The sequence below is a fragment of the Cyrtonyx montezumae genome, unplaced genomic scaffold, assembly GCF_038088225.1.
Source record: "Cyrtonyx montezumae isolate F1298 unplaced genomic scaffold, pur_monq_1.0 scaffold_13, whole genome shotgun sequence".
Lineage (NCBI taxonomy): Eukaryota > Metazoa > Chordata > Aves > Galliformes > Odontophoridae > Cyrtonyx > Cyrtonyx montezumae.
Window position 1 is genome coordinate 23,318,742 of NW_027071859.1, and position 22,451 is coordinate 23,341,192.

Here is a 22,451-nt window from a genome sequence, read left to right on the forward strand (position 1 = left end):
AGCTGTCAGAGATCAACAATGGAAAGCAGTTAATTGTTTATCATTATCACAATGTCCAAATCCTTTATATTCTTCTTCCTTATTTCAGATTTTTCACAAACTTTCACGCAATAAACTGTAGCATACTATAATTGCTCAGCCATGAGTATGAGTTATTTTCTCAGACACCTTGAAATACAAACATAAACCCAAGCCTTTCTCAATCCGTTGTTTGGTTTTTTTTTGCCTGTGAAGTATCAGAAGCTTTCCAAAGCAAAACATGGGAAAATGGAGTTGGATAAGAAGCATAAATTGAAACACAAAGAACTTTAATTTCCATTATATAACCTTTGATTTAGCTCCTTTTTCAGGCTGAGAGCCCAGGATCAATCCCTGCACCTCTCACTACTGAAAAACTTCAATGGATGGAGCAGAGAATTTCAGATCTGCAACTTCATTTTCCAAAACAGAAAGAGTAAAATAAATCCAAACTATCACAAATAAAAGATAGAGGATCTCAGAGGGGAAATATTTTTTTTCCAATGTACAGCTAAAATGCAGCATTTTTAGTTATGTTATGCCTCCAGGATAAAGCATACATATTCCACTGAAATCACAACCACAGCACAACACGCATGGAGCCAAGAACATAATTGGGCCCTATGACAACAAGCTGCTTTAGCAAACACTAATAATGCAGGTTCTACAAAAGCATGGAATAGCTTCTCAGGCTAACAAGCAAACAGCATTTTATGTTTTATTGGTAGATATTTCCCTTCTGGATGGCTGAAGTACAGCAGAAGTATATTTCAGCACTGGTTGCCAGAAAGATAAACATTCCACGTGTTTGGTAGCCAAAGCACTGCACGGAGTCGTAATGTAACCTCCACTTCAACCATCTGCTTTGAAAAAAAAACTAGTACATTTGATACATTCTGAGGAAAAAATCTGCACTCCCAAATCACCTTATTTCAAGAGACTATCCAATGTTAATGCCAAATATGCTGTGGGTGAGGTAGACCAGGGCTTCTAATTAAGACAAATTAATTTTTTGCCAATTATTTCACTAAGAAAAGCCTTCAAGTCCTTCTCTTAATTACTTCCATGATGGCATTACTGATTACAAGTGAAAATATAGAATTATTATATTTCACTAATTTAAACAAATAAATAAAAGATTGTTTTGTATCGTGTTGATAGTGCTGTAATTTTATACAGTCTAGCTAAAGTCAATTTGTAAAAATATCTTTAACCTTTGCATTTTAGCTGCTTATAACAAAAAAATAAAAGAGGCCAAATAATTTCTTCATCATACCTACTTCTTGAGCATAACCTGATTTACCACATGAGTTCTTTGTACTTGCTATGGAATTACTGCATGACACCGAACTAAGAACTGACTGACATTAGGAGACACCACACTTCAAACACTACGTTAGTAGAGTTATGGGGGTCGGCACCTACCCCCTTATCCTCATCCTCCACATCCTCATGCTGTTCATACGCGCATGCTTCTGTTGAACTCACCAACCGTAAGGTCTTCAAAAAATCTCGCTCTCTTGGCTAATGAATATAACAGACAGGAGACAGGACAGCAAAGACACAAGACAGAGCACAAATGAAAAGAAGAGCATGAAAAGAAGAACATAATGAAGAGAACAAATACCAACCAAAGAAAGTAATGCTCACAAAGAAAGGAAATGACATCTGAGGAGTGGGTTAGACAATTTCAGGGATGTTTTACTTGCTATTTGTAAGTTGCTCCCTTTAATGGGAAGGGGTAATAAGCATCCAATACATGTTAAAAGAAAAATTATAAACAAAGGATAAGAACAGAAAAATTAGTGCAATACCCTGCCAAGAAAAGACGTCTCACTGACCACAAGAAATGAAGAAAATAGAGAGCATTCCACCACAGAATTCATGGTGGAATATTTTACCAATAGAAAAATAACTTGTGTCTTTGGTATCAAGTCACACGTTACTGAAAATACCAGACATCACCAGCAGTCAACATCCGAAGAGTAAACAGAGTAAATGTATGCATAACAAACCAAAACCATTGCATTCTGATTCAAAAGCTTACCAGGGTGTCTCCAGAAAGGACTTCTAAAAGTGAGATCAAGTTATGTCCATCTCTTAAATCTTCATAGAGGTCATTCACGTGTTTTCGAACCTGCACAAATACATGCAAAAGTAAAATGTGAGATCTCATTTTTACACCAGACAATTCAGTTCAGTTAATTTCAATTTCAGTTAAGTTCAATTCAGTTATCTTGTAATAGTCATACCCATATATACCTTAATATATTTATTCCCTTTCATGACAAGTTTACAAATCTAAATCTATTACAATAACTTTTTATTTCATTTTATTGAAAACTAAAGGAAAACAGTATCAAGGTACGTGTAATGAATGCATAAAACAACCAAAAATCAGTACCTGATGATTTAAACGATAGCTGACAGCCACCTATTTTGATACAAACCATGATCACTTACAGATGGCGCTAGCTAGACTCAGTGAACCGTGAGAAAAATACACAGAGCAAAATCTTTCCTTGACATGTGTATTACCTTCAGCGTGCAAGTTCACTGCTGGCAGAACAAAAGTCAACAAGCATTCTGGCCTTAAACATATTAATAATCAAGCCGTATGGTCCACTAATTAACAGTGTTTCCAGATACCTAGGTACCAGCAGCTCACACATCCACCTCATAGGTCTTTCAAAGAAATAAGATGTTTGGTTGATTTGGGGAAGCCAAAAGCCCTTCCCATCAGTTCCAGAGATTGACTGATAGTACTAATGGCACTACAGCCGGAACCTCTGCTCCAGTGTTCCTCGCCGACAGGCAGCCCTTGATATCTGACCTCATTCGACAAAAATTGGTTTAGAAGGGTTGGTTTGCTTCCCAGGATCTCCCAGCAGATCCTGGGAAGCCAATAGTGGGCAAGGGAACAGAAGTAATGAAAAGAGAAACAGCTGAAAGCCTTAACTTTTCTGACGGGCGTAACAAAGCCAGAAGATATCTGCTCATAGGCCAACTTCTTGTGTCTTAGTGTTAGCTTAGCTAGTTCAAATGTAACCTTCTCTGGAACTTTTAACAATTTCAGACAACTGCTCATTGTAAGCAAAACAAAGGATCTAATTTCTCGAAGCAGAGATTTTTGACACTGTCAACCAGGGCAGAGGTTGAGGGCTTTTCAGCTGCAATTTAGTGTTTTTTTTCCAAACACTCCCATTAAGGCACCAGATTAGAAACTTCGTAAGTTTCCAGGTGATAAAACATGACATCAGATTTTTTTTTCTAAAGTTACCACCTCAGTAAGAGACAAGCTGTACTTCCAATACAAGAGACAATCCCCTATCTGTCAATATTTCTCTGAGTATGATGAGGGAAACAGGAATAAATCCAGATCTTTGGCCTTATGCAATAGCTTTGTTCATCTGAGTTGCAGGAAGATTTCTAGATCCATTCAGTTGAATAAATCACTGACTTAATACTGGTGATTAGATCAATAAATGCTTTTTAATTCAGGTATTCTTACTCCAACTTCTAAACACGACATTACCTTGAAACCTGTTTTTGCAAAGACCATCATCTTAACTCGGAATAACATGACAGCATATTTATATTTGTGTTGAAGACCAGCCAGAACAAGTCATGTGGAAGACTGTTCCATAAGGAATTAAAACTGATAATATTTTCCAAAACATTTATACAGACTCTGCATACGCAACCAAGTTACATACGTAATGTCATTCTAATAGATATAGATGGTTCTACACACTCATGCGCATATGTAAAAAAATTTGATTTTAATCCCAACTGTGATTAAAAATCCAGTGTGCAATTAATTTTAAAACATTGCCAAGGGAACAGTTCTCTGGGAAGAGCGAAGTGTTATTAAGCTAAACAATGAAACAGATGTTCTCCTACTATATGTGTGGTGGAAAGAAATGGAAGCTTCAAAGATATCATTAAACCCCTGATACCAGAAATGATTGTATTAAATCCTGAAAAAATGAAAAGCACAAGGGTCTTTACTTTTTAACTCAAAACAATGGTGCTTCTTTTTTTTTTTTCCCTTCCTGTTCTTAAAGAACCATTCCAAACCAAGCGCTAAACTCTTTCCCACAAAAGCAGGCAAGTTTTTCACAATAAAGCCCTTTGATAGGGTCCCCCCTCCTCCCTGCCCCTTCAGCCAGGATATGTCACTCTCCAACTCCCTTTGGAAAGCAGAATCCCAAGTCAGGGCAGAGCCAGAGCGAAGGCTGGCAGCTAGAGCCAAGGACGTTGAGTTAATGGCAGAGGAAAGGGATGTACACATGAAGGACACCTCACCAGCTCTGCTCAAGAACTACCTATGCAGTACACAAGGCAGCACTTTTTTTCAGCATAAAACTCATGACCGTGGCAAGGAGTAGAACTGTGAGATGAGGAAGTTCTACAGATTAAAGTCTATTCACTCTTATTTTCTAATTAGATGCAAATCAATTTGTGCCTTAAAGGTTATTCATCCTCTGGTCTTTCTCTCACTAAGAATATTAGTTTATCTTCTGTTTGTTCCTAATACTCAAAGGTTTCCAAAGTAATTCAGAAAATACCATCTTCCCCAATTTATCTTTTCAGAGTTTAATCTGTAATATTTTTTAGGAAAGTGGCCTAGAGTTCTCTCAACCAGCAATACATCTGAGACCTCTTTCTTAGTTCTGCCATTGACTGACAATTTCTGAGAGGATTAATTATTTAAGGACATACTACTGTGGCATGCTAGCACAGGACAACGCGGTAAGAAATCTGTTCCAATATTGTGAGCAGATGCGCACCTAAAAAGATGCATTTGGGCAACTGACACCTAGCAAGCACAATCACCCAAAGCAGCAGGCCACATATAAAAGGAGCACTTTGTGCTTTTTTATACCACCACTTGAATAAATGCTCACTAAAGAGCTCTATCAATCCTCACTCAGGCAGGTTTGCCTCTCAACACATATAATGAAATTTTAGAAGTTTAAATGAAAAAAGTGTAAGCATTACTGTTTTCCTGACACATTCAGAATCCTTCAGAAAGTGTCATATCACAGGTATTTCAGTGACAGTTCCAGTGGATACATTTGTAGGATTTGCTGAGTCCCTGAATTTCATTCAGACTTCTTGTGGCTTTTCAATAAAGCAGTAGAATTGACAGCCATACTCTACAGGTCACATGCAAAGTAGGTTATGTGCTACCTCAGGCAGCTTTGTGCAATGTAGCCACGTGAGTGTGAGAGATTTGATGACCTGGACACAAGAAGAGATTCTTTAAGGAAGATGTGGAAGGTATTTAGTGGCAATTGGGCATCTGATAAACACAGAGAAGCAAAATGGTTTAATCAGTCAAAAGAAACAGGGAGGATTTAAGGGACTGTTTCAGAGATGATTCATCTTCTGATCTTCATCTTATGGCATGTGCACTACAACGTTTGTGGCAAGCAAATCTCCATCCTTGATACAAGCATGAGATATTTTTGTATCATGCATTCCTGGTGAGCTTAAACTCTGAATTGGGGAACCCACGCTGACACTAATAAAAACAGCTTTTAAAACTGTAGCAGTCACAGAACTGCAATCCTGTCCTTACATCCCAAGATATTAGGTACTCTATAAATGAAGACCATGAAGATGGCTGCCACCTCCAAAAGCCAGAAAATTAATACTTCACATAATTCACATAGCTGTGTCATACTGTTCAGCTGACACATCTGGTTGACCTTGCAATCACGTTGCTATCAGTTACAACCTCATGTACAATTGCCCTTCTAGAGTTAAAAGCTCTGGGCTACAGAGCTCAATTTCCTCTTCCGTAGGCCGGTGTCACAACAAACTTGACACCATTGCCTTCAGTCTGGCTGGCTGGTTCTCATTCACAGTGACAGGAAACAAAACTACCATTCAACTACACGGGCACACACCTAAGACCATTTAATGTGCTGAGGATTATCCCACTTAGGTTCCAAATTCTCCAGATGATGAAGGTTTGCTGAAGCCCTCCCTGTCAGTCTCACATGGAACTGTTCTGAACACCCTAATACATGTCAGCAGCCCTAGATATCTACATTATGGGAGCTGAATATGCACATAGTGACCTCGTTTTTGCCATGGGTCATGGCTATTTTCCATATGAATCACACATGCTACAGGCTGCAACTATAGGTTTCACAGCAGTGGAGTCAACTAAAACCTCCCCCACTGATGTACTTCAATGAAGCCATAGTCAGGTAGGGAGCTTGGCCACAACTCTTCAAAAAAATAAAGTGAAATTTACTAACTTTTTTTTCTTGATATTGTTATTGTGTTGTGCTGATATTAGACAAAACCCGTATGTTTACAAAATGAAACTATAGGTCGCTTATGCTTATGGCTATGTATGTATGGCTAAAATGGGAAAGTCTGTCCACATTGCTTCTGCAAGCAAAAACTGCTCAGTCTTGGAAAGCAAGGAGAGAACATATGCTGGTAAAATTCTGTGAAAACAGAATAACCTCTTTTTTTTTTTTTTCTGCTTCAGAAGAAAATCTGGCAGGAAAATAGCATTGTGGCCCTTTTTGCATATATAGTGGATGCATACCTGGCATATGAGCAAAGAGACCTCACAGACATTGGTGTTATGCCACAGCATGCTCCAGTCTAGCGCCTAAAATGCAAGGGATCACTTTCTCAATTGAAATAATGCAGGAAGGAAAGGAAATAGCATGTTCAGAGAAGCAAAAGAGGCCAGGGTGAGCATTCGATCAGATAAGGCAGGAACAACCAGCAGCTACTCCCAAGTACCGGGGCAGCCAGGAACTCCCTCAAGGAAATGGCGCAACTGCAGTGACCCTGGCAGGCCACAGGCCTGGGAGCCAGGACAGGCTGCTGTGCTCACACACTTGAAAACGGACCCATTTTTACAGGCTGAAGAAAGCAGACTACTATTATCATGTACTTTCCTTATAATACATCTCTCTTATCTACGCTGTAGTTAGGCTGAAGAGAATTGGCCAAACTAGACCTTCTTTTACCATTTTCGGAACTGGTAAAATTAGGGAAAAAAAGCAATTCACATTTATTTCAAAAAACTGATGTTCAGCTGCCAAGCCTATGAGCAGCATAATCCCCAGGCAACACCAAGAATTAGAATATTACAGCTCCAACAGAGGCTTTTCAGAGTACGTAGCCTGGGAAAGCCTTTTCAAGTAGCACATTGTTCACTTAGAGAAGTGAAGTTAATTAAATGCACAGTTCAGATCCAAAGCATTACCAGCTCCTCCACAGGAAAATGGGAGAGGACTCAGAAGTTAGAACTGTAGCGGGTGTGTTAGGAAAAAAAAGGTCAGGCCTTAATTACCGCTGAGGTCACTGATAAGTCCAAATGACAGCTGGCACAAGGCCACAGCTGGTTAAACAATAAACTCAAGTTTTAAGAATCTGATTTGATGCCCGCAGAAAGAAGATCATTTCAGATTTGCATTCACTTCAGTACATTTTGGATCATGAGATGGGCTGCAGCTTTTCAGCTACAGTAAAGCACTTTTACTGAGGTAACAGAGACAGCCAAAAGCTGCTTCCATTTCAACATTCCACAGAAAATGCCATCAGCATTCAGACTACTGAAAAACTGTCATAGGCACTGCCTGAGATCCTGAAAAGCTTCCCTAATATTTCGGCTTCTTAAAAATGTATTTAAGCTTGTTTCTAAGAAGCCAAATTGTATGAGAAGAACTGGATGTGAGAAATGAGCTCTGTAAGTTTTAAAAACGTGTATCTTTCAGTCCTTCCACTTCTGAATGTAAAGGAAGCACACAGACAGTTCCACCTGCAGAATGACACGTAAACCTAAGCCATCAACATAGAACAAAAATCTCTCATATAGAGAATTTTCTTTATTTTTGCATACACACACAAAACAAAAAACAAAAAAATAAAAGGTTTGGCATGCCAGTATACATACAGCCTGATTTATATCTATCTTCCTAAAGTTCTCTGAACAGGCTCCAACAAAATCCTTGCTAAATGTAGCATGTAAGGTTAGAATATCAGCTTTGACAAAAATCTCTCACATAGCTGAATTACCAAGCGAGGCAGCTTCCTCAAATATCTTCAGTACTAGTTATTTTGCTCCACAGACTTCTTAGATTGTCACAGATAACATACATGAGTGTTGCTCAATAGAGCACAAAGCCTCCAGCACCCTGCACAGCACAGCCAGGAGCTGCAGTCCAGGGCCAGCCCAAGGGCATGCCTAAAGATCAAGCAGCTGAAACTGTAATGTGCAGATTGAAATAATTGCCCTGACTTTCTCTTACGTTCTTTCATCTCCTTATTTTTAGCCAAAACTTTATCTGAATGAAATTTTGGAGAAATAAAAAAAATATAATACATAATATATAGCTTTCCCATTTTTTTTTTTGAGCCCTGTAATAAGCTGCATCTATTCTACTGAAACTAAACAAACACAAATTATGGCATAATTTATTCACTGGGTAGCACCACAGCTGTGACCTACGGGTGCTTGGCTGCAGATGGTGCTGTTCCTCCATCTCTGCCTGAATGCACTGCAGCGCAGGACGTGCACGCCAGGCAGATGCCAGCTTGTTCCCTAGCTAGACTGCAACCGGCAGGCAGCCAGAGTCATCAAGATGGCACAAAGGAAAAACTTGTACTCCATCTCCCCTGTGTGCCTGCAAAGTCTGGTCAATCCACTTCTAGGTTCACTGGTCAGAAACTCACTCTCACTTGTTTCTTTTGCTCACTGGTTTGATGATCTGTCGCACTGAAAACATCTCTTGTAGTTACACTGAAAATAAATCCCTCTTTATTTCCTACTCAGCAGTAATTTTTTAGCTGTTTGATTTTCTCTTTGGATATTAATTTCCCTGAATAGTAGGCTCAATGAATGGTATTCCATAAAAAAACTTCACGATTTCAAGTACTTTTCCTAAGTTACCTCTCAACAAGTCTCCCATACAAAACAAGTTCAACGCCCCAGATCTTTCTTTATAGCAGATGTTTTCTAAAAGAAGATTCATCCTTGGCAGCATCCTTGGACTGATCCTTCACTTATTCATCAGGCCAATGCTCTGCACACCAGCATTAATTCTTTGTGATCTGAACTCACAGTGTTGCACCCCTCTGAAACCCTGTCTTTGTCTCTGAACTTGGATCAGTCACTATTTTTTGTTTACATCAACCTTCACATCTCTTCCAGAGAACCAGATTGCCTGACTAACCCACTGATTTGCATACTCTGCTTTGTGTCTTGTTCATTGTTTCATATGTCCCTGGATAACTCTTTATGAAAAAACATTGCACACACACACAGAAAAATCACTTGTATAGCTTTAAGGTAAAAATACTGTTGCTCATATTTAGAAAGAGACAAAATAAAAGGAGAAATCAACTAAGAACTCGGAGCATGGCTAAACCTTGTCTTTACATTTTTCTTCTTATGTTCCTATATTTGGTTTCATGACCTGCACTCCAGTATTACTCTAGTCTCAAATCAACAAGCATGCAAGAGATGCATGTATCTTATGTATAATGTTGCAAGACCTAGGACACAGGTATGCACATCCATGAGTCCTTTTCTGTTTTCAGTGGTTGTGTGATATCTTGAGCCTAATTACTGTACAGAGAAAGTTTAACTGAAAGCACTAAGCATCAAAAATCCTTCTTTCCACCTATTACAGAAAAATACATCTTGTCTTTATTCCAGCTCACAAATCTCTAATCTTTCTGAAGTAATGGACTATACCAACTAATATGGGTTCCCCATATTAGAACCAAGGTCCAGACATTAAGAAAACCTGCACAGATCCCATTCTACTTATCATCTTTATCATAGCACTATCTCTGTTCTTAATACTTTCATAATCTTGGTCAGCTACGAGGAACTATGTATTGGGATCAGCAAATATACCTGAGTGGAGCCTATGTATAATAGAAACACAAGCTCAGCAAAGGGTACCTACCAGTAACACAAAGTGGACAAAATTCTCTTATTGCTACAAATTAAAGTCTACAGTTACAGAGCTTTAGAACCTACTTAGCACAGCTTTAGTACCTATTTCACCTAAGAAACCTTTGTTCTACAAACAATTCACAGTGAGCATGAAGCAGCCACATATGATATGTTGGGTGAGGTGTCACACATGCTCCCAGCTCATAGTCAGTTCCTCTGCCAGTTATGACTAACTCACTGGCTGTCCATCCCTCCTCCCTTTTGCACCTCAGTAACCTTTTATGATTTTTCATGGAATGAATCATAGAATGGTTTGTGGTTGAAAGGGACCATAGAGACCATCCCGTCTCAACCTCCCTGTTGTCCACAGGGCTGCCACCCCCCAGCTCAGGCAGCCCAGGGCCCACCTAACCTGGCCTTGAATAGGGATGGAGCATCCACAGGGCTTGTCTGGGCAGCATGTGACTGTGCCAGAGAATCTCATCTAATCTTGAAAATTCTAATGACGGAAATTCTACAACATCATATGTACACCTTAGTGTTTTACTACGTTTACTCTTTCAGGAGGATATTTTGCCTTGCTAATCTTCGAACTAAATAGGCTGATTCTTTTGTTGGTCCCTCCTTAAAGCCTGACCTTGGAAAAAACTTGTTCACACCCATCTCTGTTTAATCACCTTTATAGATACTGAGAACACAGAATGAATCATAGAATCATAGAATGCCCTGTGTTGAAAAGGTCCTCAGAGATCAAGTTTGAACTCCCCTGCCATGGGCAGGGTCACCAACCACTAGAGCAGGCTGCCCAGAGCCACATCCAGCATTGCCTTGAATGCCTCCAGGGATGGGGCATTCACAACTTCTCTGGGCAACCTGTTCCAGTGTGTCACCATCCTCTGAGTGAAAAACTTCCTCCTCAGATCTAACCTGAATCTCTCATCTTAGTTTAAAACCATTCCCCCTTGTCCTATCGCTATCACCCCGTGTAAACAGTCATTCCCCCTCCTGTTTACACGCTCCCTTCAAGTACTGGAAGGCCACAGTGAGGTCTCCCTGGAGCCTTCTCTTCTCCAAGCTAAACAATCATCATTTTAGTGGCCCTCCTCTGGACCCATTCCATGAGCTCTGTGTCTTTTTTGTGCTGGGAGTCACAGACCTGGACACAGTACTCCAGATGGGGCCTCACAAGAGCTGAGTAGAGGGGGCAATCCCCTCCCTCTCCCTGTTGGCCACCCCTTTTTTAATGCAGCCCAGGATATAGCTGGCCTTCTGGGCTGCAAGCTCACACCGATGGCTCATGTGCAGCTTCTCATCCACCAGGACCCCCAAAGTCCTTCTCTGCAGGGCTGCCCTCCAGGAGTTCTTCCTCTAAGGATCTTTTCCCCAGAGGTGTTACCACATCTCTGTTCAGCTTTCTCTGTTTCAGACTAAACAAATTAAATTAATCATAACCTGTCTGTGATCTTCCCAGAAAGCTTCTTATCTTCTTATTGCTTTATTACAGATGTCTGCAAATCTTTTGTCATCGTAAAGATCTACATCTGGAGCAGCCAGACGGAGTTTCACAACCACATGCCCATAACCACAAGAGAGCCACCTGTGTCTATGAGGCTGCAGGACTGTGAATTGTCTCCTTGTCTTCTAAGCACTGTGTTGGTCCATAGAGAAGATGAGGAGTACATGTGCAGCTAGTAGAGCTCCCTTGGTACAAGCATTATCAGTCCCTCTGAGAAACTGTACCCCCTGAGACCCATAGCAAGCTGAGGACCACACATCCTATATGACACAAGGCCTGAGTCAGAGAAAGGTACAGCCACAGCACTGCAAAAAACTGTAAAAACTACAGGGACAAAGTAACAGAGCTGGAGTCCTCACCTGAGGGTGCCAAACAGAGAGGGTACCCTTGCTCTCTGGTGTGGTCTCCCAGAGCCAGGTGACGCTGTGGCAGCAACCTAATGGCAGCATGGGCAGCAGCTATGCTGATGGCCCTGGCTCTTCCTCATGCCAGTTTTAGCTCGGTTGCAGTTGTCACCAATGATGATATCCAAGTAAACTATATCTGTGAACCTCTCATTCAAACTTCTGATAGCAATCTGCTAATGAGATTACATGTGCAAGCACATAAAAACTCCAGATACACCCAGTACACAGTGTCCCCTTTGTCTGCTTGCTTGCAAGGATCAGTCGTCCAGCCACAGGTCAGATAACTGATAGTTCAGTAATTTGTTCCACTGTCTTCCTAGGGAGTGAATTACTCTGTGAGGTCTGCAATTGCCCATTCTTCTCTTCTGCCTGAGAGAGAAGCATTGTGCTTGCTATACTCTAGACTCCTAGGAGCCCCCAGTGCTTAGTGAATTCTTAAATAAAATGACAAAATGTTATAATTGACAGTCTTACTGTTAAGTGAATAAAGCTGTGCAACCAGAATTCACATAACTTATCTAAATATTCTTTTAACTTACCTGAATTTTATTGTTAAAACATGTTTCATCGAGTCAGTATTCTGTACTCTAAAGTAGTCAGAGTACTTCAGCCTTCTCCACTCCATTCAATAACATCTCATTTTCTTCCTAGATAATGCACCTGTATTTTTCCTTTCTTCTTCATGTTCTGACATAATTATAGAACTTTTCTCCTGTAGACTTTTATCTCACTCTTTCACCGTAAGTCATTTTAGACCTTTGCCTGTCTGACTTTATTCTATCATGCTCTGCTAGCTCTTTCATACAGATCTTTAGCCCTGTAACCCTTAATTCCACTTTTTCCGTGGCTTCTTTTCATTTCACACACCTACCTGTGCTGCCTGTCTGCAGCCTGCCTTTGTGTCTTCAAACACAAGAGTGTTTCCTTTCTCTCCTAGTTTACCTCCCCAGGAGACCCTACCTATTGGTTGCTTGAGTTTGCTGCATTCTCTTGCTTAGAAGCTCATTGTTGTGGGCTTTTTTCCCCCCTCTCACTTCTCTCTTTTCTTTGAAAGGTGAACCTGTGATTTTGCAATTGCCTGCTGCTAAGTTATCCTCCCCTTTTAGATTCTATAGCAGTCCCTCCCGATCCTCAGGACCCAACCAACCACTAGTTCTGATAGAAACTTTCTTAACCTGATAAAACAACTATTACTTCCAGCACAATGTGACATGCTGAAGATCTTTTTGTATAGCAGTTATCCCACAACACACATGTCCACACCAGGGGTAGGCACACACTCCTGCAACAGGTCTGCAAAGAGCACAGAGTATGCCCCAATCTGTTCTGCACCTGCTGAAGTAAGAGTTGAGTCACAGAAATAATTATATCTTGTATAGGCCGCAAAAATGCAGACTCTTACATCTGCTTTTTCTGACAGCTATGAGGATAAATATCATTAAAGTACTGTGCTTCAAATGCTAGTGAACAAAAAACTCTTTCTGTCCCCCTAGTTCCAGTTCAACACCTTGGATGGACAGCAGCCACAACCACACCTTTGTATCCTTTTATTTCTGCTCAGAGACATTGCACCATGTTCTTTTGCACAGTGCAACCAGTTCTTCCCATCCTTCATCCTTCTGGTTTGCCTTCTCCTTTCTCGCTTGTACCCCATGACACTACATAAGCCTGATCAGGGGTGAACTGTTTGAAATAATAAAACATAATGGCAACAGAAGGTACCAATCAACAGTTCCAACTTTCACAGCTTGAAACGACAGGAATGTACAGCTCAGACCAAAGGTGATGTGGTCCAAAAGTGCCTAAAGCAGGTAAGATATAAGGTTGGCAGAGTCAACACTATTCTGATTAAATTTCAGATACTGTATTTCATTAGGTACATGAGGACTTTAAAAATTACATTACTACCTTTACATTTCCCTGTTTCAAAACACCATCAATACCTGTAACAGACAATACATGCTACAGGAAAAACATGCTTACAAAGATGAGCCCTTATGTCCCTATGCAGTCACATACCTCACTCTCCCAAGCATACTGTTGTAGAATAAAATATTTTTAAATGTTTAAGACTGAACATTTGCAGTTGCTTACTGTCTGTAGTCCATGTACTGGGACAGACACTACTCCCACTGGAGCCAATGGCACAGTTACACTTGGTCCCAAGGGTGCAAGATCAAGCCAGAGTATTTCCAAGCTGACATATAAATTATTATTAAATGTAGAAACATCAAAAGTATATAGATTAAATATGTCCATGCATAATTTAACAATTAATTTAAATCCAACTCTTAATTGCAAATGGTAGAAATGTATCTCTTATGATCTCTAAGGAATAAAATCCACACCAGCTGAGGCCTAATTGGAAACACTGAAGCCACAAAATGAGAATGAATTAAACTATTAATATATTCATCTATTACTGGAAATATATCGGCTTTTGTGATGTTATCTCACTATATAGTAATCTCACAGTAGACTTAATTCTCCTTACATTCATAACCTACATAAAACAAACAAACAAAAACAGAAAAACTTACAAAAACATACACTCAGTTAGTTCAAAAGTTCTGCACGCCATAAAAATATCGATGCACTTAGGCTATATTTCATGCATATTTAATCTACTGTTTTCAATTATTCTCTTTCCTGCTCCCAATTAGGCATGAAGTCTGCATGCATTAAAGAGGATCAAATAAACTTGAAGTCTGTGGCACAGTTTTTATTGACTTGGATTTATTTATTTATATGCAGATAGATTTTGTTATGTGATTTATCATGAGACTTTAAAACTTCATTTAATTTTCTCCTCTTAATCAGCTTTCCCTTCTGGCATTCTGTTGCTACTTATCCTCACCATCTCCTGGTTACCTTCTTTCCCTGTCTAAACTTCTAATAAACACCAAAAAAGCTCTGAAGTTGCTTGGTGATCTGCTTTGCAAACTGCTTTTATATACTATGCAGATCGGAGATGCAGTGTCATTTACTTCTGCATGGAATATCTCTTAAAAATCAGTATACAAAATGTGGTACAAGTAATTACAATTGAACATATTTTCCAGGGTTAATAGTGAAATACAATATTCCTTTACAACATTAGCTGCTTTTTTTTTTTTTTTCTCCGAAAGAAAATTTTCATATTTTTGTGAAGGAGTGAATTACAAAGAAAAATACTTTCTACACAGGCAAGATGTTTTACATGTCCCGAACATGTAACAGCCACAGTTTTCAGGAGAAAAAGTGAAATATAATATACGTCTGTCTACCCAGACGCCAGCAGGTTCTGCTGAACAGTTAAAAATGAAACAGAGGAGGAAACCCTGCCATACCCAATGACTAAAGCAATGAGCACAGCAAGCTTGGAGTAGGCTTCTCCAGGGTTTGTTCTAGCACAGTTTATAGCAGCTGTCAGATTTAACTGGGAGGAACACACAGAAGATTCATTTACATGCGCTTGCACAGCAAGCAATCTGCTTACTATTTTTATTAATAGAAAAAGAAAACCACATGCTTGCTTGTTCAAAATATGCTTCAAAACTGAAAGGTGTTGAGGAAGCTTTCTTTTACATACATTATCCTGGTTAGACTAACACCAGGTGTCTCATTCCTTAAAATAAATATGAATGTAGAGCTAAAATGTCCTCTTTTCTAGAAGAGGAGATGAGGAATGTTAAATAACTGATGAACGACAAGGCTAAAAAGAAGATATTGTAGAGTAGTAGGAGAGAAAACCACTAGTGTTGGTGAAGTGCCAGCTGTCAGCAAGGGAATGACTGCACTGTATCAGAACTGCTCCTCTGCCATTAGGTGCATACCTGGACGTTTCATGAAGCTATCAATGCCAGATGCCATTTGCAAACCACAGGCTGTCTGAAGGACTCACAGGAATCAATATTATTGAGTTTTTATTCTGAATTATTCATTTAGTCTTTGCACTACAGAAAACACTTATTTCTGTAATGCACTATCAATGTACCACAGCAATGCAGTACAAAATTTTGAACATGAAGCTTGAAAACAGTCATTTTAAAAGTATTTTGTCCAGCTAGTTTTAAAAGCTTTCTTGTCTGTAACACCTTTAGAGGTGATTTTGGACCAACCAATCCCCAATGCAGAGATGCTGCCCGTTACTCCCATCACCAGCTCACTCCTTGCAAGGCCCCACCAGCTGAAGGCCCAAGATGGAAGGACAGCCTCCCTCACAGTGTGGCAGCCCAATGAGGGCCCACATTGCTGCTGGAATGTCAAGTATGAGGTTCTGTACAGCCTCTTCCATAAGAAGGAAAAAATCCTCAAGGGAAAAATATCGAAGTGCTTATGTATTTTTGTTCCCCATGAGGGCCTTGATCTGGCTAATCTGTGGTTACCGTATCATATTTTCTGCACACAACCATTTTTGATAAAGAAATTTCACATACTTCAAAATATCCTGTTTAATCTGTCCAGACTAAGATGTGGAACTACAGAAATATTTTTACCTGATTTGAAAAAGGGACTGAATAAGAAAGATTGTCTGCTTTTACATTTTTACATTTCAGAGTCTGGGATCAAAGGAATTTAAGAAAGAATTCTTGGGCTTCAGTAGAAACTGCAGTTCACTTCAGGCTCTGCAACAATGCTACACCACAATGAAAACCTTACCTTTCACAAAGGAAGGATGGTTCTGTTATGTCAAGTGCTCCTTATTGCTAAAGAAAGTCCTAAGATCTCCACTCCACTGCCACCCTACCCTGGAATGTGAATTTCTTTCTGGAAGTTCATACCATACCAGCAAGTCTGATATCTCACCTATCCAGTTTGTATATCAACAAGAAGTAAAAGACAGCATATAAACTGCAGACCAACCATCAGATGTTAAATAGTGGCACAAACGCGTGCAATACTCTTACCATCCCTAGGAAAATTATTAAAAATTTTTTAGAAAAAGATTAGCATTAAAAAAGTTGTATTGGCAATTCATTTGATCTTGAACTCTGGAATACAAAAAACAGTTGAACTTGGTAAATAACATATTACATACCTGTCTGTAAAACTGTATCTCAAGACTGCTTACAGGAAATATTTCTGCAATGACTCTGGCTCTAGTTTAGCAAAGTACACAAACACATGCTTAACTAGTCAGCTGAACTGCCAAGGGATTAATGTCATTCACTGAAGTTTAGTATGCACTCGTGTGCTTTGAAACCAACTCAAAATGGGCAGCAGAGGGCAGGAGGGTAAATGTTTCTCAGCCCTGTTTTTTGTGGTTACTTAGCAAGCCCCTTAAATGTAGAAGTTAATTAGAAAAATGACATTAGGTTTCCACACCATCCCCTAACAAATGATGGTAACCCATAAACCATAATGAGGTAGACCTAGAAAAAAAACCTTTTGCGTATACTGCTATAAAGGAATAAAAGTCCAGTACTTTTCAGAGGACACAAGGTTGCAAAAGGACAGGAGATGAATTAAAATGGGCAAGAAAAGAACTTAACAAGCATGGAAAAAATAAAAAGAGGAAAGAGAAGGAAAGAAAAATGGAAAGACAAAAAGAAACACAAAAGAGAAAAAGAAGTGGGGAGAGAAAGAGGAAAGAACACATACAAGAAATATAAATATTAGAAATATACAAGAAATAAAATATTGGAAGAAATGTGCATCTCTCCCCATGCCAGTAAGAGTGGTTCTGTACACATGCACACTCTGCTGCTCTCCACAATATTTCATAATTTCTGCATTCACTTCTTACTGAACCATAGCGCAGTGACAGGTGACACAGTTTACATCCTTTTTCAGTCTGTGGGTGGGAAGCACTTCCAGAACACAACTTATCTTTCTCTAAGGCAGATATCCAATACATCTTAGAAGGATCTGTCCTCTCTGCTAACTATAAAAAAAAAATCTAGACATCTAGCTTGTATAAATCTAGTGAGACGCATGAATAAGCTGACTCTCACCTTTTCATTTTTTTTCCTCTTCAACAAGCTATTGGGAATCAGTGAGTATGTATGAGTTGCATGTATTTTGTATTACATCCAAGGTAACAAAGCTGAAAACTATGACTCAAATTCAACTTAATGCATAGAACGAGACAGCTCTAGTGACTGTCAGAAATACACTCTTCTATGGCACTTTTGCTGCATTTCCATTATGTAGAATTTTATAAATATGCACTTGCATCTTAACAGAAAGCATCTGAAGAATTTAACTTCTATGTAACTCATAGTTTTAGAAATAATGCTGTAAGAACAGAAAATTGACAACCGTAGAACCAACTGCTTTCAAACTGACTATCTCCAAATGATAAAGTTGAGTTGATACAAACTGTATTTGTGTTAAGTTCAGAATTCAACTAAGTGATTGCTTAGTGAGCAATATAAGATGAAAATCAAGGCCAGGAATAGATAATATTTATCTCTACAACCATTCACACCAAGAACTAGCTGACAATGAAGGCCTGAGGCCACTGACCTTGGCATGCAAGCCCCAAGGATTTAACATGAACTCTTCACTGTGATTTCCTTACCCGGTTTAGATTCAAAATCCTTTCTAAGCTGATCCCAACAGGTTGAATGTATGGCAATGATGACTCTGCACTTTTTAGAAGTGGGTAAAATAATAACGTATAACATTTTCAGTACGCTGTTCTTCTGTCGAAACAGGCATTGTTTTCAACTTATATCAAAGGATTGTCCTAAAAGTTTCACACAGGGTTTTCCACATTTTGCAGAAAATTAAGCCTGCATCTTTCAAATGCGTCTTTAATATAAGAAGATCACTAGCCCCTAGAAACACAGTAACAGTCATCTTCAATTATAAAGAGAAATGCATGATGGTTAATTTGGAGATTGCATTTTGCTGCCAGAGCACTAGCAAACTTCCTGTGTCTTTTTTTTTTTTAATCTAATTTCCCTGTAGTTCTGGACAATGGATAAATTTCTTGCATTGTAAATCTGAAATAAAATCCAGAACACTCTCAGAAGGGAACAGAGCAAGTGTGCAGCATCCTTGTCTTTTGTCATTAGCAAGCAGAAGACTGCTGCAAGAGCACACAAACACCATGTATGTACCAGGACCAGGGTGAGATGTCTAAAATAAATAGGGCTCTGGGAGCTGCTGTTTCTATGGTGTGATTCCTTTGGGTCTAATAAACTCATAAAGGGAAACCTACTGTCGTGAGCACTGCTTAGTACTGCTCTGTAGCTACAGACAAGCTGCTCACAGAAAAGCGTACCAGAAAGTGGTAAGGAAATGTCCTAAAGTAATAGTACGAGGGGAAATGGCCACAAACTGATGCATAGGAAGTTCCACACAAATGTGTGTGGGAACTTGTTCCCAGCGCAGTGACGGAGCAGTGGCACAGCTGCACAGAGAGGTGGTGGAGTCTCCTTCTCTGGAGACGTTCCAGACCCGCCTGGATGCCTACCTGTGCAACCTGGGCTAGGGAGCTGCTTTGGTAGGGGGGCTGGACTAGAGATCCTTTCCAACCCCTACAATCCAGTGATTCTGTGAAAGGCTGTGCAGAGCTGCTAATGACAGAACTGTTCCTGATGGCTCAGTCACAGTGGAAAGGACAGAAACAGCACTCTAGAAGCCATGTCTCTTACTAAGAAAAATGGTGATCAGCTCCACTTGCTAGCTCCCTAAGTCATGCTACTTCCAAGAAGTACCCTGGTTTCAAATGTTTACAAGATGCAAAACTAAAATTCTGCATCCTCTAAAGATTATTTTAAATATCCCTGAATAAATCCTGTTACACTTCTGCATCCAACACTTCTCAAATATCTACAGCATAGCTACAAGAAGAGATGATTAAGTCACTTTCTAAAATATTTTATTTTTCTCTAAATATGAACGCAAATTATTCCAACAGTAACTTAACATTACACTCATTAATTAAATCTCAGCTCCGACAGCTTACAGATACGTTTTTATTTAATGTGACTTCTACATGAATTCAGCCTCTGAAAAGAAATCAAAGTTAGTTATGTTCAGTAATTATACAATCTGTTTCTCCAGAGAAATGTCTGGGCTAGACAGTTGGCGCTGAAACAGCAGATTAAATTTAGGACTGAAGGGCTGTGCAGGAAACGTGAACTCACAGGCTTTGGTTCTCTGTTGACTATGATTTGTACATATTGTTTAAACAATGAGCCCCATCCCTGAGGCCAAGTTCACTGCTATTGAAAAGAAAAGTGACTTTCAACCCTAGAAAGCCTCTGTTTCTAAAGCATGTGGATGTCACTAGATGATATGGTTATCCTTTGCAAGATCACTTCCCTGACCTCAACATGGTATTTAATTTATTATTTTTTTTTAATTTGCCTTATCTGTGTTGCTACGGGCATGGCTGTCTAATGCCAGGAAAAAAAAAAAAAGTCAAGCTTTGCAGAAAGAAGTGGTAACCCTCAAACTTGGGTTTATTTTAATTTCAAGTACAAGCACTCAAATACCCTAGATTCTCAGACAGAAGTATTTTAGCACCTTCATAACTTCTCAAAGACAAACTACATGTATAAACCTTGTGATTTAAGATCATCTTAGCTTGGCTACCTTACTACAATACAATGAAACTGCATTCTGAAATCAAACATTTAGTAAAATGCACGATCACTTCTGTAATATTCAGTCATCACGACAGCACAGAAATATCAACTGACCTTCATGAGATGTTGATTTATCCATTTGGTGAAGGTCTTCTTTTGTACTTTGTCCCGTTCATCTGGAGGGAAAAAGGAAAAAGAAAAAGGTTTTCAACAGCTCTACAAATTATGCAGACTTTTTTTTTTTAAGGACAGATTTAAGAAATTAATATTTTAATAACATTTTAAAACAATATAGCCTGTAGAAGCTCTGACATACCTAATTAAATAACAGCATCGAAATATTTTGCAGTAGATTGCCAAGGTTTCTTTAGTAGAAGCTCTAAGTGAGTTCTTCCAATGCTACAGCACCTCTGTTAGATCAGAAGCACTGCTAATGGAAATGTAACTTCCTAGATAAAGTTGACCATGCATAAAATGTATTAAAAGATCAAAGCAAACTTTTAAGAAGTATAAACACTACTAATAGGAAGTTCCTTACTTTACGAAAGCCAGATTTTTGTTTTTTTGACTAGAGTACCACACCTCTTCCAATACACTTTAGTCATAGAAAGCATCCTCTTTCTTTTCAGTCTCTATAGTATATACAGTGGTGTTGGTTAACCCTCCCATGAGACCCAGCTACTGCTACACTAGCTGCTGCTAGCAGCTACTGCTCCTTGTGACAGTTAGCATCAACAGCTGCCCACAAGACACTGAGAAGAAATATCAATAGCAATAGGGTCAGGAAGCATCCTGTTATGGATGGGATGTATGTACATGTATTCTTCAGAGCCATGCTAAAGAAACAACAGTGGCACCCCAGCTGAAGCATCCAGTTCTTTCTCCACAGACCTATGCATGGTCACTGGGTGGTACGAGCATCCCACATCCTCCTGGAGCTGCAGGGCATTAGCACCCAGACCACCTGTGCAAGCCTATAATAGCCAGATCCCTTAAGACCTTGTACAGCACAACTGCAGCTGCTTTATTGACTTGTGCTATTTGTAGTGTGGCTGAGAAAGAGCTCAGGTAGCACAACAAGTCCCTTTCTTCAGCTACTGCAATCAATAGAGGATTGAGTCACATCCTACATTTTACTCTAAGAACACTTTTGGCAGACTGGTCAAAGGTAACAGAAGAAGTTGAATAAATAAATTAAAAATACCTCATGGGAGGTCCACACCCATGGACATCTGAGTCACAGTATGATACTGAGGTGTTTCAAAGTGGCCTGAATTCACACAAGGTCGCACCCCAGGCCACATGGAGCCCTGTATACCTTTCCTCACACCATTGAGAAATGAGTATTCAGGAACAAAAGCAAAAACAAGACAAGCAAAAGCTTGCAAAACCTTTGTGTACTTATCCAGTATGTGACTCACGGACTTTCTATATGCTTACACACATTTTTCCATGTGAGAATTACAAATTATTTGGAGAACGATGGGTGGGGTGGGGGGGAGAAGGAAGAGGTTGATCATTTTAAAACATCTATAATTTTTGTGTTCATTGTGGCAATGAGTTCTGCAGTTAGTACACATAGTCTGAAGTTCACACATATAGTATACAGAACCTCTGCACAGAATAGGGACAGTTCCCAGAACAGCTTTTTCACATTGCTCCAGATCTGCAAGTTTCTGACATATTCTTTTCCTATTACAGAGCTCCACACTTATTCTAGTTGAAGACTCAAAAAGAGAATTAAGAAACTAATTTTCAAGCAAAGCAAACAGTGTTTGAGAGAAGAATCTGATATATTAAAAAAAAAACAACAACATTCTGCTTTTTGTGCTCCTATGAAGGAGGAAGCTGCACTTGTTTAGCTGGGAGAACACCACAGGAAAACCAGACTGTGGCCTTCCAGTACTTAGGAAGGGGCTATAAGTTGGAGGGGGGCTGATTTTAAGTGGGTGAGCAGATAGTGATAGGACAAGGGGGAGTGGCTTTAAACTAAAAGAGGGGAGATCTAGGTTAGATATTAGAAGGAAATTCTTTACTCA

General features: G+C 39.4%; 1 protein-coding gene across 8 annotated transcripts in view; it reads right to left on the minus strand.

The window, feature by feature from the left end:
* The window catches only part of DST (dystonin), a 295,256-nt gene that overhangs the window by 182,845 nt on the left and 89,960 nt on the right, over positions 1-22,451 (minus strand). For 7 of the 8 annotated variants that reach the window (XM_065730844.1, XM_065730843.1, XM_065730842.1 and 4 more), the window contains exons 2-3: positions 20,527-20,588; positions 2,066-2,155 (exon numbers count right to left, since the gene is read on the minus strand). In XM_065730844.1, coding sequence (XP_065586916.1) covers positions 2,066-2,155; positions 20,527-20,588 — 152 coding nt within the window. Of the gene's footprint in view, positions 1-1,443; positions 1,543-2,065; positions 2,156-20,526; positions 20,589-22,451 lie in introns of all 8 variants that reach the window. The other variant, XM_065730839.1, reaches the window with a different exon arrangement.